Here is a 15974-nt window from a genome sequence, read left to right on the forward strand (position 1 = left end):
GTAGTTTGGAGACCAACTTTCCTTTAAGATTCTCAACATAAACTCAGTATAATAAAACATCTTAAGTCTCAAGAGTATTTGAACTTGCCACTGTGCAATGTTATACTACTATAAAGCCATAACTGTTGTGTCAATCCTACTCAAAGTTACCAACAAAAGCTTTTATCAGTTTTTGCCATATTTGCAGTTGAAGACAGAAATAAGGTACAATAAATGTGTAACCTAATGACTTCTAGGTATATTAATGAGAAATACAGTTGTATTTACTTTATCAATCAAAACTTGCTTAGAGATATATTTTTAATATAGTTTCTGCTGAGAAGTATGCTATTGTACCATTTAGCTATGCTGTTAAGACATAATTTACACATATACTTTCAGTTTAATTAGTGTGATGAAAATATTATTCAAGAAAACTTTTTAAAACCTTTCTGGAGTAAAATAAATACTATGCTCTTGACTCTTAAGTCTTATTGGAGTCATTTAAGTAATCACATTTATTTCTAATGAAAATACTACTTCAATCATGTTTTCCTTACTTAGTCACATTCTGTCTTTTACATTTAACATTCCATATAAAATAAACATTTAAAAATTTACACTTTAAAATGGTTTAAAGGGTAAATTTTATGTTATATGCATTTTACTGCAATGAAAAATTTTTCATGAGTGAACTGTGATAATTTGAATTAACAGTAGCAATGATGAAAAATTAAGTGTCAGAAATTGAACATAATGTAATATGCCAAAACCTTTGAATTTTAGGTATGCATGTTTATATTTGTACTAGAGGCCCAGTGCACAAAAATTTGTGCACTCGGGGAGGGGGGATCCCTCAGCCCGGTCTGTGCCCTCTCGCAGTCTGGGACCCCTTGGGGGATGACCACCTGCTGGCTTAGGCCCGCTCCCCAGGGGATTGGGCCTAAGCTGGCAATCAGACATCCCTCTGGCAGCCTGGGAGCCCTCAGGGGATGTCCACTTGCCAGCGGGGAGCAGGCCCAGCTGCAGTCGGACATCCTTAGCACTGCTGAGGAGGCAGGAGAGGCTCCCACCACCACTGCTGTACTGGCAGCCGTCAGCCTGGCCTGTGGCTGAGCAGAGCTGCCCCTGTGGGAGCGCACTGACCACCAGGGGACAGCTCCTGCATTGAGCGTCTGCCCCCTGGTGGTCAGTGTGTGTCATAATCACCAGTCATTCCAAGTCGTTCTGTTAGGGTCAGTTTGCATATTACCCTTTTATTATATAGGATAGAGGCCTGGTGCACGGGTGGGGGCCAGCTGGTTTGCCCTGAAGGGTGTCCCGGATCAGGGTGGGGGTCCCGCTTGGGTGCCTGGCCAGCCTGGGTGAGGGGCTGATGGCTGTTTGCAGGCTGGTCAAGCCCTTCCCCCCCCCCGCCCCAGTGGGGATTCTCACCCCATGGAGGTTTGGCCAGCCTGGGTGAGGGGCTGATGGCTATTTTCAGGCTGGCCACACCCCCTTTAGGATGGGGGGTCCCCACTGGGCTGCCTGGTCAGTCTGGGTGAGGGGCTGAGGGCCTTTTTCAGGCTGGCCAAGCCCCCCGGGGATGGAAGCTCCCAGCCTCTCCTTTTTTTTTTTCTTTTTTTTCTGAGATTTATTTACCGTCTATAATTGAAACTTTGTTGCCTTCAGTGGAGCTCAGAGCCAGCCACGATGGGCGGGAAGCTTGGCTTCCTCCATCACTGGAGCAACCAAGCCTCCTGCTCGCTCCAGCTCCGTGGCACGGCTGAAAGCAGGTATCTGTGGTTTATTTATCTTCTATAATTGAAACTTTGTTGCCTTCAGTGGAGCTCAGAGCCGGCCACAGCAGGCGGGAAGCTTGGCTTCCTCCATCACTGAAGCAACCAAGCCTCCTGCTGGCTCTAGCTCCGTGGTTGCTGGCCGCTATCTTGGTTGGGTTAATTTGCATATAGTCGCTCTGATTGGCTGGTGGGCATGGCTTAAGGTGTAGCAAAGGTATGGTCAATTTGCAAGTTTGTCTTTTATTAGATTAGATTTTATGGATAGGCAGATATTCTGGCAATTCATAACATTTCAGATAGATATTTCATTATAAATATAAGTAAGATATATGCATGTAGATACAGTAAATATAGATATACACATAAGTATAGACAGACACACACAGACACATATAGGCAGAAGGCAAAAAACAACAATGAAAGATATATGCAATACAATGTAGACCAGACAAAAGACTTAACATAAAGAGCTCTTATAATTGACAAGGGAAAAAATGAGCAACTCCTAGAAAAAGAGTGTACTCTTTGACTGACAAAAGACCAAAATGTTTGATAAACCTTCGTTAGGATGAGATTGAGAAAACAGTATAAACTGGTACAGCCAGTTAAGAGGGCAGTTTTACATCCCTTTCTATTTTAAAGGCACATGCCCTTTGATCTAGCAATCATTTTTCCTAGAATTTTATTCTAATAGATATACTCACCCAAGTCATAAAAAATACCACTAAAAATGTGTTTATTGCAAAAAATATTCACATAAGCAAAAGAGTAAAATTTACCAAAAGTCCATAGAGAATTTGGCAGACCATATTTTCTGAAGGTGGCTATATAATGACTTCCTCTGATCTAATATGTTGATTGTCAAGGTACCTACTTAGAAGCTACTTATGCATTTTAATTTTAGAATTAGACCTTAAAAATCCCACCAAAATCAACACTAAAAAAAAAAAAAAAAAAAAAAAAAAAAAAAAAAAAAGGAGGGGAGAGCTTTAAAAAAATGATAGCAAAAGTCTGGAAATACTTTTGCAATTACAATCAATTGGGGATTTTCCTAGTTATAGCAGCCAAATGGGAAATTTAAAACAATAACAAAACTATGTATATATAGTATTAGTTAATGGCTATGACACAATAAGCCAAAAACAAGAAAATAAGTGCATACACACAAAAAGGAAATAAAGCTTTTATTTTTATCTCCCTTCTCTCAAATAGCCTGACTCTTATTCCTTCTGACATGTACACAAATCAATGAAGCACAAAACCTGTTTCAATAAACCACTGCTCAGTGACAGAAAACTAAAGCCAGGGTTAACCAATGAACTTCTGACCTATGCTCCTTGCAGAGGTGCTCAGCACACAGGAACCCCCATTGCTCTTCCTGTTGACTGAATTATGCCTGAACATTAGCTTAGTTCAGAAATTATCACAAATCCTGCTCCAGTCAAAATGGCTTCCAAACAGATCAGTGGTTCCTCAAAAACACACAATCCTAAACATAGAATTAGCATGATCCAGCAATTCCACCCATAGGTGTATGTATGTGTATGTATGTGTGTGTATGTATGTATATGTGTGTGTGTATGTGTGTGTGTGTGTGTATATGTCTCCAAAAGAACTGAAAATGGGCTTAACTGTACCATTGTATGCCAGTTTTCACCACAGGAGCTAACCCAAAGGTGGAAGCAGCCCAAGTGTCTGACAGGTGAATGGATAAACAAAATGTGGTATCCTATATAATAAAAGCCTAATATGCTAGGTGTCTGGTTGTCCATTCAACCAATCAAAGCATAATATGCTAAGGCCACTCAACTGCTCGCTATGACGTGCACTGACCACCAGGAGACCGACAGTTGACCGGTTGACCAGTAGCTATTACATGCACTGACCACTAGGGGCAGATGCTCCAACTGGTAGGTTAGCTTGCTGCTGGGATCTGGCTGATCGGAACTGAGCAAGATGGGCCGGACATGCCCTGGAGCCCTCCCCTGGTCCCTCCCCGGCTGACCAACCTCCCGTGTCCTTCCCCAGCCCCGACTGTGCACTGGTGGGGTCCTTTGGCCTGGCCTGCGCCCTCTTGCAATCTGGGACCCCTCAGGGACGTTGGAGAGCCAGTTTTGGCCTGATCCCACAGGCCAGGCCGAGGGATCCCACTGGTGCATGAATTTGTGCACCTGGCCTCTAGTATGATATAACGGAATACCATTCAGTCAGAAAAAGCAAGGAGAAATTCACTATGAAAATGGCCCCTCTACTAACAAATACCAAAAAGATTCAGAAGCATTCAATACATCAAATAGATAAAATATTTTAAGAAAAATGAGCAAATTTTAAGTGCAGCTCAAATGCTTACACTGAGAAACAGCTACGTCTAATTCAGGACTATTTATCAGTATAAACACTATTGAACACCTATTTAAAAGTCTTAGCCAAGTCAAGGAGACTGGACTTGGGTGGTGAACACACAATACAATATACAGATGATGTGTTATAAAATCGTACACCTGAAACCTATATCATTTTATTAACCAATATCATCCCAATAAATTCAGTTTTTAAAAAAATTCCATGAAAAATAAAATAAAAGTCTTAGCCAGACTGACTCCTCTAGAAAAAGCAATATAGCGATACTGCTTTATATGCTAGGCCCAATTTTAAAACAATAAATGAGATGAACCATATGCAGTTCGTTCATCTTCTTCTTGTTTGTATTTGTGACCACTATAGATATTTTATGTTGTGTAATTAAAATGTAAAACCTTAAATTAAAGTATAGGGGATATTACAGGAAAAAGGACTCATCTTAGGTTTAGTTAGGTGATTTAGATTTTTTTATGATATCATGAGACTATTTTTTTAATTTTATCTAGATACAAAATATAATTATATTTTAATGAAAATAAGATAGATACTACAATATGGTATTTTTAATTTTATTTTTATTGAATTTATTGGGGTGACATTGCTTAATAAAATTATGCAGGTTTCAGATGTACAGTTCACCTTCCATCACCATTTATTCCCCCTTTACCTCCTTTTGCTTCCCCCACACTCAACTCCCCCACCCCCAGCAATCATCATACTGCTGTGTCCATGAGTCTTTCTTTTTTTTTCTTTGCTTAAACTGTCAGAGGTGACGGGGTGGGGCTCTGGCTGAGAGGGGTGAAGGGATTATGCAATATGCTGTTTTTAAAATGTAATGTACTCCTCCAGACTCTGTTCCCAAAATAATAATACACTTTCTGTAATAACAAAGCCAAACTACTTCTGTTTCCTTAGCGTTTTCCCTTATTCTCAGTTGGAAAATCAAAAATGGTTTGAAAATCTCAGTCACTTTTCATGTCTGTTCCCTTTATGGTTATAAGAAAATGTTATTATGACTCTCAAACTGGTTCTCAGAAAACTATATTGTGCATAAATGTTAATTTCTTTTTTTACATATGCAACTTTAATATAAATTATATTATCTAATATTCATTAGGTATTCATATAATAAAGAATAACAATAAAGAAAAAGTATAAAGGTCACTGCCTCTGCCATAAATATGCAGCCTCTTTTCTGGTTAGTGGTTTGTCTTTCACGTCACTTGTTGCTCAATAAAGACTAACACTTTAGCCCTGACCAGTGTGGCTCAGTTGGTTGGGCATATTCCCAAGCACCTGAATGGTTGCAGGTTTGATCCCCAGTGATGGCACATGCCCGGGTTGTGGGCTCTATCCTTTCCAGGGGGCATGCAGGAGGCAGCCAATCAATGTTTCCTCTCACACTGATGTCTGTCTGTCTGTCTGTCTGTCTCTCTCTCTCTCTCCCTCCCTCCCTCCCTCCGTCCCTCATTCCCTCCCTTTCCTTTCTTCTCTACCTGAAAACCAATAAAAAAATCTTTTAAAAAGAAAAAGACTAGCTCAGGTGTTTCTACAAACTATCTGAACAGATGAAAAAAAAACCTGAATAGTGCAGTTAGAATATAAAGACTATGCAGACAATAGTAATTTCATATCTCAAAGTAATCAATTCTATGATGGTCACTAGTAAAAAATTAGAATTAAAAAATTGGAACTGATTTGTATTAAGAACACACTGAATTTATCTCTAGATAAACATCTTGGTAATTAAGAATTAAAAATCTCTACAAATATTTTCTTTTATTTATAGAAATGTTAAAGAAACCATTACTTTTAATACACCTTAATGATTGAGAATTTTAGGCAGAATACCTTCCCTAATTAAAATCACCTATTAATGTGAGACACAACAAGAGACAGACTAGACTGACAAGGAGACTGGAACCAGGTGCTTTTCTTTTATTATCTAACATCACTGACCATTCAAGGTCTTCCGCCTAACAACTAAGAGAAGAAGAAAAAGAGCTTTGCTGTTTTCTTGTGCATAAACTATCCCTCAAATATTCGTTCTCTCTTCTCTCTCTAATTAACAGAACCCTAACTTATTAGCTGGGCACACTACCACCTAGGAAAGATTGTGTCTCACCCTCTCTTACAGAGGGCATAGTCATATGATCAAGTTCTGGCCAATGAGGGATAAGCAGTAGTGAAATGTGGGACTTCCAGAAATTCTACTTTAAAAGAAAGGGCAGCACCTTCTTCTAAGACTTCCTTTATTGAGAGCTTACTATGGAATGGCACCATGCACGGTCTCATGTAGTCATCTTTGGAAGTAAGCTATCAATAAGGACTATTAGGTACTACTATCACCATTTTGAATACAGGGAGTTAGTCAACTCGCTCAAGATTTCACAGTTCATAACTGGCAAAGCTGGGCTTGGAACTCAGTTCTGTGTAACTCCCAAGTTCATACCATTAACCATTGTGTTATAATTTCACTGAAAATTCTTTAAGTTCTTCATTCTTTTATATCATGGGGGAAATTAAAATTTACAAGTCACTCTGTGGATGGAGGCAGTGGGATTATCAATTCATTGTAAAACCTAGAACAATTTCAGAGGGCACCAAGGTGGCTGGAAGAAGCCACAAGTCTTGGTGTGTTGGCTATTTTTAACTGATTTTTAGTTATCTTAAGTACATAGAACCCAGCATTTGAGTTTACTATAACAAATGACAGAAAGTCTAAGCGTTACTTTCAAAAGCCCTGAAAAAAAACCCCTCATATTTCTTACTATAGTAAGTAAGAGAGTCAAAAACATACCCAATATTCTGACATATCTCCTAAAGATATAGTTGTAGAATGACTATAACATATTTACTCTTTCTAAAGCACACCAAACTACAAACTATAACCTGGTGCCATCTTTTTAAAAAAAGAAAGCAGCAATAGACTAAGGTCTCTAGAAGAAAGTTATTCAAATAAGATTAAAAGAATTTTAGAAGACAATACCTTCCATGCTTGGCTGCATTTCTTCTGTTTTTGGAACAAAAATTCTGATTACACTTGTGTTGATGTAAATCAAAGGTAAATTGCGTGAAGTTACTGTATGGGTCCTCATGGGCTGACCAGGAGATTTTCTTTTCTCTTTTTGGGTCCTTGGCAATTTTGCTTGAAATATACTTGCAATGGCATTAAGTAAAGGAAAACACAGGACAATATCAAACGCTTGTGATGAGAGAAGAATTTCATGAAGAAAATGAGGGGACCCATCCGTTAGACCTTCAGATAACTTATGAAAACTTCTTCGCTCATTTCTTGATATTAACTTGTGGCGGACATTTTTTGTTACAGCTTTTGTGTATGTCAAAGAAAGAAATCCATGCTGCTGATGAGAGCCATCTAGAAGTTTTGTAGTTGTCTGTTCCAGAAAAAGGAAATCACAATATACATTTTATTAAAAAAAAATCTATTTGAAAGCAGAAAATCATCTCAGTTGGTAAAATAACCTTTTATCATGTCTATACCTCTTAATGAACACACTACAGAACAATTCTGCAGATGGGGCAAAAGATGGGACCATTGGTATGACTGAACTGAAAGTTAGGAATCCTGAGTTCTAGTTGTAAGTGTTGAGAGAGGTAATTAACCTCTTTGTGCCTCTTTCTGTGACTTGTACATTTTTGTAACATTCAGAATTTGGAAAAGATCATCTCTAGGTTTTATCTTTTCATTCTTGTTAATTTATCATTAAGAAACACATATTCTGTCACAATATGGGCAACAGAGGAGTTGTTTATGCAGGTGAAATTTAAATAGCCACGTTATTTATTTCCATTTGTGATCAACAACCTGAGTAGAAAAGATAACTGACTTCACTTAAGAACCTTTTTTCCCATTGATAATTTGGCTATTTATATGAATACTGAGCCCATAAGAAGAGCCTAATTGATATCATGCTTTGATAACTAAACTAACCATTTAATACATATTTACTGGAAATGATAACATAACACAAAAACATTTGCACTTCAAACTTGCCTGTTTCCAGTGGCTATCATATAATTTACAAAACCTATCAACACTTCTACAATTCTCATTCTTTGCATTCTATACTGCATTAATACACAAACAACATTTGATTGAGAGTGAAAATTATGTCATTGTAACTTTAATATTTATGACAAAATTTTCCCAATTATCATATTCAAATTGCACATTATAAACAAATTATAGTAAAACAACATACTTATGAGTAAAGTAAAATGCATACTTTGTAACACATGAAAAAAAAATTCTCCACTAGTTTCCCTGAACAAATTAATGTACATAAAATCCTATTTTGAAAATCACTCAATATAAAATTAGAGTTATTATAATTCACATTCCTGACCCCTCTTCCCAAGGCTTAATAGCTTTTTTGTTATTAGATTCCAAAGAGTAATGTTAAGAGAGAAGGTGAACCAGGAAGAAGAAAAAGAAGGACATATGTCCTCCCAAACAGGAGAAACAGGAGAAGCAGCAATGCAGCGCTGTGTCTGAATCCATGCCACCCCATCACTAGTGAACCTCTTTTGCTTCCACTTCCTTCTTCTTGTGTTATTCTATCACTCAATGACAGGCAACAGAGGGGAAAAGTATGCAATTCAGCTATCACTGTTGATTTTGTTTTTAATCAGGACTTTACGATGAAGAAAGGTGAGATAAAACTTACCTTTGTACTATATGTTACCTTTTTAAAGTTAATTTCATGAGCACTAAGAAAACTTGGAAGTAGACATTAAATGGGTGTGCAATATAATAATTTTTCATATAATTGTCCTGCCCTCAGAACATATTATTACTGTTCCTAACTTTCTCATTGCCCCTCTTCAGATTTCTCTTTTCATTTGCTTTCTATATTCAAAACAAAAGGAAACCCGGTAAAGCAGGAAAAATTACTACCACTCTTATCACCGCGCTGCTGAATATCTGGCAGCAGTAGGCAGAGGAGGGTGCCTGTGGTGTGGCCCTGGTAGAAGAAGCCAGCAACACTTGTCTGTCTCTGGGTGTCCAAACAGGATGTTGGAGAGGGAGTAGAATCAACAACTGATCTAAATAACCCAACTCAAATCTTCATTAATACAACATTTGAATCCTGGAGTTAATGTAAAAGGTATTTCAATGTCTAAATGTTTTGATTTAAAAAAATATTTTTAGAATACTGAATATAGGTACTCTTAAAAGGTAAACTCCCATAAGCGAAAGCTTGTTTGTCAAACTACTGAATCCATAACTCACTTAAGATTAGAGGGGGGATGCCCTAGCCGGCTTGGCTCAGTGAATAGAGCATCCACCTGCGGACTGAAGGGTCGCGGGTTGGATTCCGGTCAAGGGCACATGCCTGGGTTGCAGGCTCCATTCCCAGTAGGGGGAGTGCAGGAGGCAGCCGATCAATGATTCTCTCTCATCATTGATGTTTCTATCTCTCTCTCCCTCCCTCTCCCTTCCTCTCTGAAATCAATAAAAATATAAAAATAAAAAGATTAAAAAAAAGATAAGGGGGGGGGAAGGAAAAATGAGTGAATACTAGCTGGAGTTAATATATAATTACTTTTCATACCATAATAATCAGTATTTTATATGATTTAAGATGAAAATTTAGGAAACACTATTAGGAAATATTAATAAAATAAAAATAGTGCAGTTGATAAAGAACATTTTTAAAGGACATTAATAATTTTGTTTTTTTTCATGAATATACGTTAAAATTATTATGAATGTTTTCCATGGACACTAATGAACCTTCAAAGAGAAGAAAATAAATCTAAACAGAACTTTCTCCAACCAAAGTCACATTAAGAGACCTATTTTTTCCAGACTAGGCTAGAAAAAAATTCAAAATGCAAATCAGAAAACGAGCATTTACCATGCCAATAAATATTAAAGATTAAATCTAGGAACAAAATTATTTAAAATACTTGGCTAAGTTTTAAAATTCTAAAGATATATGCTTTAAATTTCTTTTGATTTACAAAAAAAGGGGGAAAGAAGTAGAAAAGTAGTTTACATTACACACGCTAAGAAAATATCTAATGTTTTCAATAATTTAATAAATTCTCAAGACAATAACTATTACCATTGTGATAATCTGCTCTTAATAATTTAAAATACATGTATTTTTACTAACTTAAAAATTCCACTTAGACCTGGCTGGGTGGCTCAGCTGGTTGGAGCGTCATCCTGTACACCAAAAGGGTTGTGGATTCCATTCCCAGTCAGGGCATGTACCCAGGTTGCAGGTTCGATTCCCTGAATAATGTTGCTCTCATATCAATGTTTCTCTCACTCTCCTTTCCCCTCTCTAAAAATCAATAACATATTCTTGGGTGAAGATTTTTAAAAAGTCACTTAAAATGATTAGCTTAGTAATATATTCAGATGCATTGTATTGTTAAGAAAAACCAGGTTCCAGACTTCTAAAAGCCAATGTTGTACAGTCTAGTGTTCATTTTCTATCCAGTCAACAAAGGACATACAGCCTTTTCCAGAGATTCAACAGGATACCACATAAGGTGCTTTGAATTATTTGTGAAAAGGAAATGGCATAATAAAAGGTGGGAGAAGCAAACTGAGTAAAAAATCATAAAAGGAATGACAAAAGCAGTATGGTCAATTCTTGATCACTCAGCACATGCATAATTTAAAAAACTTGTTGAACATCCGTTTTTAACTTTTTATGGTGATTGTAAAATTAGTTTGTATTCACAAAACCAGGGGAATACATAGCATAAGCAAGTAACCCAGAAACAATTCAGATTACAGTGGAAAACCAGTCTATGATTTAAAAAGTAATGATAGCTCATTTACAAAGTAAGATGGTACAGAGGGAAAGGAAAATCAAGAGTTGACTCTATGAACAGTTCAATCCCTTCTCTGGGTTCCTGTGAATGGGAGTTCTGTAGCATAATTTAAAAATGATTTCTTACAGAAGGAAAGAAGCCAGAGCAATTACTGAAAGGGTCCTGCTTGCTGATGGGTCGAACCAACAAGGTGCGTCTGTTCAGCTTGTCAGTACAGGAAAGGAAGACACCTCCACACTGCCCCAGAGACCAACACTCTTTCCCAAGGCTTGAGGTGATGGACAGGAGCAAAGAAGGTGAAAAGACAAAAAGCAATAAAAGCCATAAGCAAACACCTCAATACTTTTAATTCTGCTCAAGTTTTATAGGTTTAGATTTGAGCCACTGCTAGGTATGACTTGTGTCTGGACCATCTTCTGCAAAAGTATTGTTAATGGAAATAAATAAAAATGAGGTATTTTTAGTGTAAAATGACTACTTTTAGTTTATGATAAAAAAAATCCACATGGCTCACTTATGAATTAGAAAAACTTCTAAAAAGTCAATATAATAACACATTAATGTTAAAATATATTAATAAAAGCAATCTTACCTTTGACCTTTGGAAAAATTTACTTGTTATTCAGGAAAAATGGTTACAAAACAGAAGCAGCTAAAATAATAATTTTATTTTACAATGTAATTTTGGAAAAATAGGTCAAAAATTATTCTGAGCTCTAATTCTTGTAACCATTTGTCCTACTGCATGAAAGAACAAAAATAAACAGTTTATATTTTCAAAAAATCATAGTTACTAAATGAGTCTCACCACAGGTTTTTCTTTGCACTGTAGAAATACTCCTTCAAAATGTCCTGACTGCCAACCTTCCCCTGGCCTGGAAAACATAAGTTCACCTTATCTGTTCTCTTCAATTATTCTGAATTTAAAAAGTGAGCATATATAACTATTTCAAGTAGCAATGATGCAAACAACACTACTAAGCAGCGGAACTAAAATGTGGATCTGAGGATGCAGTCAACAGGACAATTTACTTAGCACCACACCCTGGTAGTTCTGCACAGAAACATTTGTCTTAATGATAAATTATATATTTATTTGGTTAAGTACTTATTTCTATCTTACCCATGAGACTATGAGGTCCACAAGGGCATGATTTATGTCTATTTTGTTAATCACGATATATCCACTGTCTAATAGTGTGTGACACATAATACACATTCAATAAATATTTTAATTAAACGAAATGAGTAAATGATCTAAAGACTTACTAAAATTATCCTAAATTTCACAGTAAAAGTCATAGATGATATAGAACATAGATTGTAATATTTACATCATCAAGAAATTATTTCAGCTATATTATTCATGTATCATTTGCAAGAATCACTTTGATATAGAGATATACCATTTAAAAGGAACAAAAGAGCTAAATCAAAAATTAATTAATGATTCACTATTAATACAATAAAAACAACTATATGCTTGGCAAGATAATACTATAATAACAGATCTTAAAATATATCCAGCAAAATATTTTGAACTTCACAATTACGACCCAATTTTTCAGCTGTGGCAGTTGGATAATTAGTGACATGAGCAATGTGATATATGTGATAAAGGATAAAAATTCAAATGTTTTAATGTAGAATTAGAAACCTGTTAAATAAAAAAGACCTTTTTAGGATATAATACATCAATAAAGGTATATAAATATATGTGCTTCTGCAGGTACTCAAGAAATAATTTTTGAATGAATATTATGAATTGAGAAAAAATAAATAAGGCTATTAAATGACAAAATACAATGAAATTCAAAATATGATGCGATTTAGATTTGGATTTTAATTTGGAAAAAAATGACAAAATTGCTATATAGCTTTGTGAAAATACCTAAAATTTCACTTTTTACTACTGTTATTTATCATTATAAACAAATTATATTTGCTTATAATCATACTTTTCATAGAAATGTATTAGGGAAGGAAAATATGAATAGTCTCCGGAGTGAAAAGGGACATGAGATGTAGCTTCATTTAATCTACATTATACTGTTATAGGGAGTGGTTGGCAAGGATATAGCAAAAACCAAAGCCATCACCTGTGTCCCAAGCATCTTAGCAAATAAACAACCCACGTAACAAATGTCAGAGATGATTAATAAAGGCAGCTTATGTCATTTAATATGGCATGTGGATATTTATAAATAAATTTGCCATTTTATGAAACCAAACTTTATTATATTTCACATATGAAAGAATACCAAGTAAAATTAACCAATTTATCTGTTAAGAAACCTCTTTGAGAATAATTATAGTATTTCTAAAAAATAACTAACCAATATAAATGTAAAAATTCTTATTATACTTTATTCAAAGAAAATATAGCCTTTCCCATAATCATTGTTCTTTACTTACCTGCTTCTGTAGTGATCAATATTGAAACTTTCTACTTTACATTTCACTTTGGTATATACATCCTGGACATCTATGGAGGCACTGAGGTCTTCTAGTTCACTGACCATACAAAGCTCTGCAATAAGAAGTGAACATTAATTTCAATACTGACCCACAATCAATGGCATGTATATTCTTGGCATCTACAAAGGGACTGAGGCTTTCTATTCATTAACTACACAAGATTCTGCAATAATAAGTAAAATTTATATCAATATAGGCCTCACAATTAAGATAGGACACCTATTTCAAAATAGGGGAGTTCATAGTTAGTGTTTTATGTGTCATATCTGATATCAGTCATTGATTTTTGCAATACTTTTAGTGACAATAACCTAATACATCAATATGATCAAGAAGAAATTACCTCGTGGCTTTTAGGATGAATTTTAATACAAACAAGACAAAATTTAGGTATAATATTCAATGTTAGTATTGTTAATAGAAATCATGTGAATTAGATCTGATGACATTTATTTAATTTAAATGGCAATGACAAATAAAATGAAGTCTACTATGTTTTTTTTTTCTAAAAATAGTGTTTAATATTTTATCTTTACAGTACAGAAGAAAAGGAATCCTGTACCTGTGCCTTTATTTTCAGGATCTGGAGCAAAGAGTTTTATCGTAATTTTGGGCAGCACCCACTGCATCCATAGACTAACACGTCCACTGGATCCACCAATGTTACTTGTAGTTTGTTCCAAGGTAACAGAATCAGAGAATGGTGAATCATCACCTGCTTGTACAGAATCTCCCTGGGTTGACAAAACAACACCAAATAACTTAAAAAACTCTTTACTTATTACCTATAACTTTTCCATATGCTAATGCTAATCATATAAATGGTTATGCTAACACATAATGCTAATAATATAAGCTAATAATATAAACATATACTAATCAATACACTGATGCATGTTATTATACTATTTGTTTAAAATATGTGTGTGTGTATATATTTAAACATTAGTCAAGTAGGCAGCATGATGTATTAGGTTAAGAACTTCAGATATTAGCCATGTGATTTAATCTTTCAGATTGATTCTTCTTCTGAAGTAATGGTTATTATAATAATAATTACCTCTTAGAGTTAAGATTAAATAAGAACATGAATATAAAGTGATTACCTATAATAAACAATGCACAAATAGCAGGTATGATTATCACCATCAAGCTTGACCAATACTTAGAAATTGTACACTCATATTTTTAATAATTCTGGTCTTTCTCATTTTGTCATCATTCTAATTTTAGCACATTTTCCTGTGCTATATATTCCTAACTTTTAACTTCTAACTCCATCTATGCCAAGGAGTAATTTAGCAACAGTCAACAGCTAGAACAAAACATCCCCTAAAATTTGATCGAATTCAATGTAACATGATCAGTACACGTACTGTTTTGTAAGGATAGTTTCTCAGACTAATCTCTTACTCAAACCATTAGACTGGCTCTTAGAAATAGGAATGATAAGAAAAATCTCAAACAAAACAAACCTAAACACTCAACTTTCATATATTTGTGAAATAAATATATTGTAAATATATTACCACAAGACATTTATCTTGACGTCAGATTTACAGCATCTTTTAATCAGAATAAAATTCAATTTCATTGAATCCCTATAAGGAGACCAAATGGGGAAGACTTTCACAAAACAACAGGTATGTGTTTATTGTTGGAATAGTTAAGCACCGAGCACAGTAAAGCAATTGTGTCCTGTGATTTACAGTGACAAAAAATTACAGACTTAATCCTGAAGGTAATATAATCATTTCTTGATCCAATTACATGAAGCAAAGCAACCCGCTTACTGTTTAGTGATGTTTTCATATAAATGCTTCTCCAAAATAAGTGGTCCTATATCTGCTATAATTAAAATTCCTAGAATTTGAGAAGCTATAGAAAAATTCGGGGTTTTGGTTAGCTGTCTAAAATAACACAGTATCCAATGAAAAGCATAAACTAATCCCAGAAAAGGATGCATTTTACAAAGTAAAATTCACTAAATTAATTCTCCCTCAAACAGAAGAATATCATAATCATAAGCCTGGAAATTGCAGAGAAAAACAGCCATCTCATATCACAGTTAGGCATATTCACTATGAATGCTAAGAAAACTTTGGCTGCAAATTTAATAAGTAAGCACTCCTGAGGAAAGGTTTTGCTTTCCTTCCTCACGGAGTTTCAATTTTCGTTTTGGATTTACAACATTTGGTGCGGTATTGTTAAATATGTTTATGCATTAATTTTCTGCTCTATTTCCAATTCTTTAGCAAAATCGAGCCAGAATTGGAGATGCTGAACTATTTTCCCACACCTCTATGCCAAGTTCCAAAATATACAGTTTAATTCTTTCACCATTTTGTTGCAAATTGACCAAAATACTGAGTTTATTTTCCTAGCTGAATTTATCTTTGTTCATCTGGAAGAGCAAACACTTCAGCCCTTCATCCTTGGCCTGTTTCAGACCTCAGGGATGATCATAGTTTTGGCCACATTGCTATTCTCCCTTATCAAAATAACTCCAGAGTTCTTGTTCAATCACGAAACGTCCCAAAGGGCTAAACACTTCCA

General features: G+C 35.2%; 1 protein-coding gene across 4 annotated transcripts in view; it reads right to left on the reverse strand.

Moving 5' to 3' along the window:
- Nucleotides 1-15974, reverse strand: part of VPS13B (vacuolar protein sorting 13 homolog B) — a 607742-nt gene that overhangs the window by 296249 nt on the left and 295519 nt on the right. For 2 of the 4 annotated variants that reach the window (XM_070391987.1, XM_070391986.1), the window contains exons 26-29: nucleotides 13981-14152; nucleotides 13356-13470; nucleotides 11067-11208; nucleotides 7111-7519 (exon numbers count right to left, since the gene is read on the reverse strand). In XM_070391987.1, coding sequence (XP_070248088.1) covers nucleotides 7111-7519; nucleotides 11067-11208; nucleotides 13356-13470; nucleotides 13981-14152 — 838 coding nt within the window. Of the gene's footprint in view, nucleotides 1-7110; nucleotides 7520-11066; nucleotides 11209-11748; nucleotides 11816-13355; nucleotides 13471-13980; nucleotides 14153-15974 lie in introns of those variants that run through there. The other 2 variants (XM_070391988.1, XM_070391989.1) reach the window with 2 other exon arrangements.

Source organism: Myotis yumanensis, unplaced genomic scaffold (genome assembly GCF_028538775.1).
Source record: "Myotis yumanensis isolate MYYU_CA2020_CCGP unplaced genomic scaffold, mMyoYum1.0.hap1 SCAF_15, whole genome shotgun sequence".
Taxonomy (NCBI): domain Eukaryota; kingdom Metazoa; phylum Chordata; class Mammalia; order Chiroptera; family Vespertilionidae; genus Myotis; species Myotis yumanensis.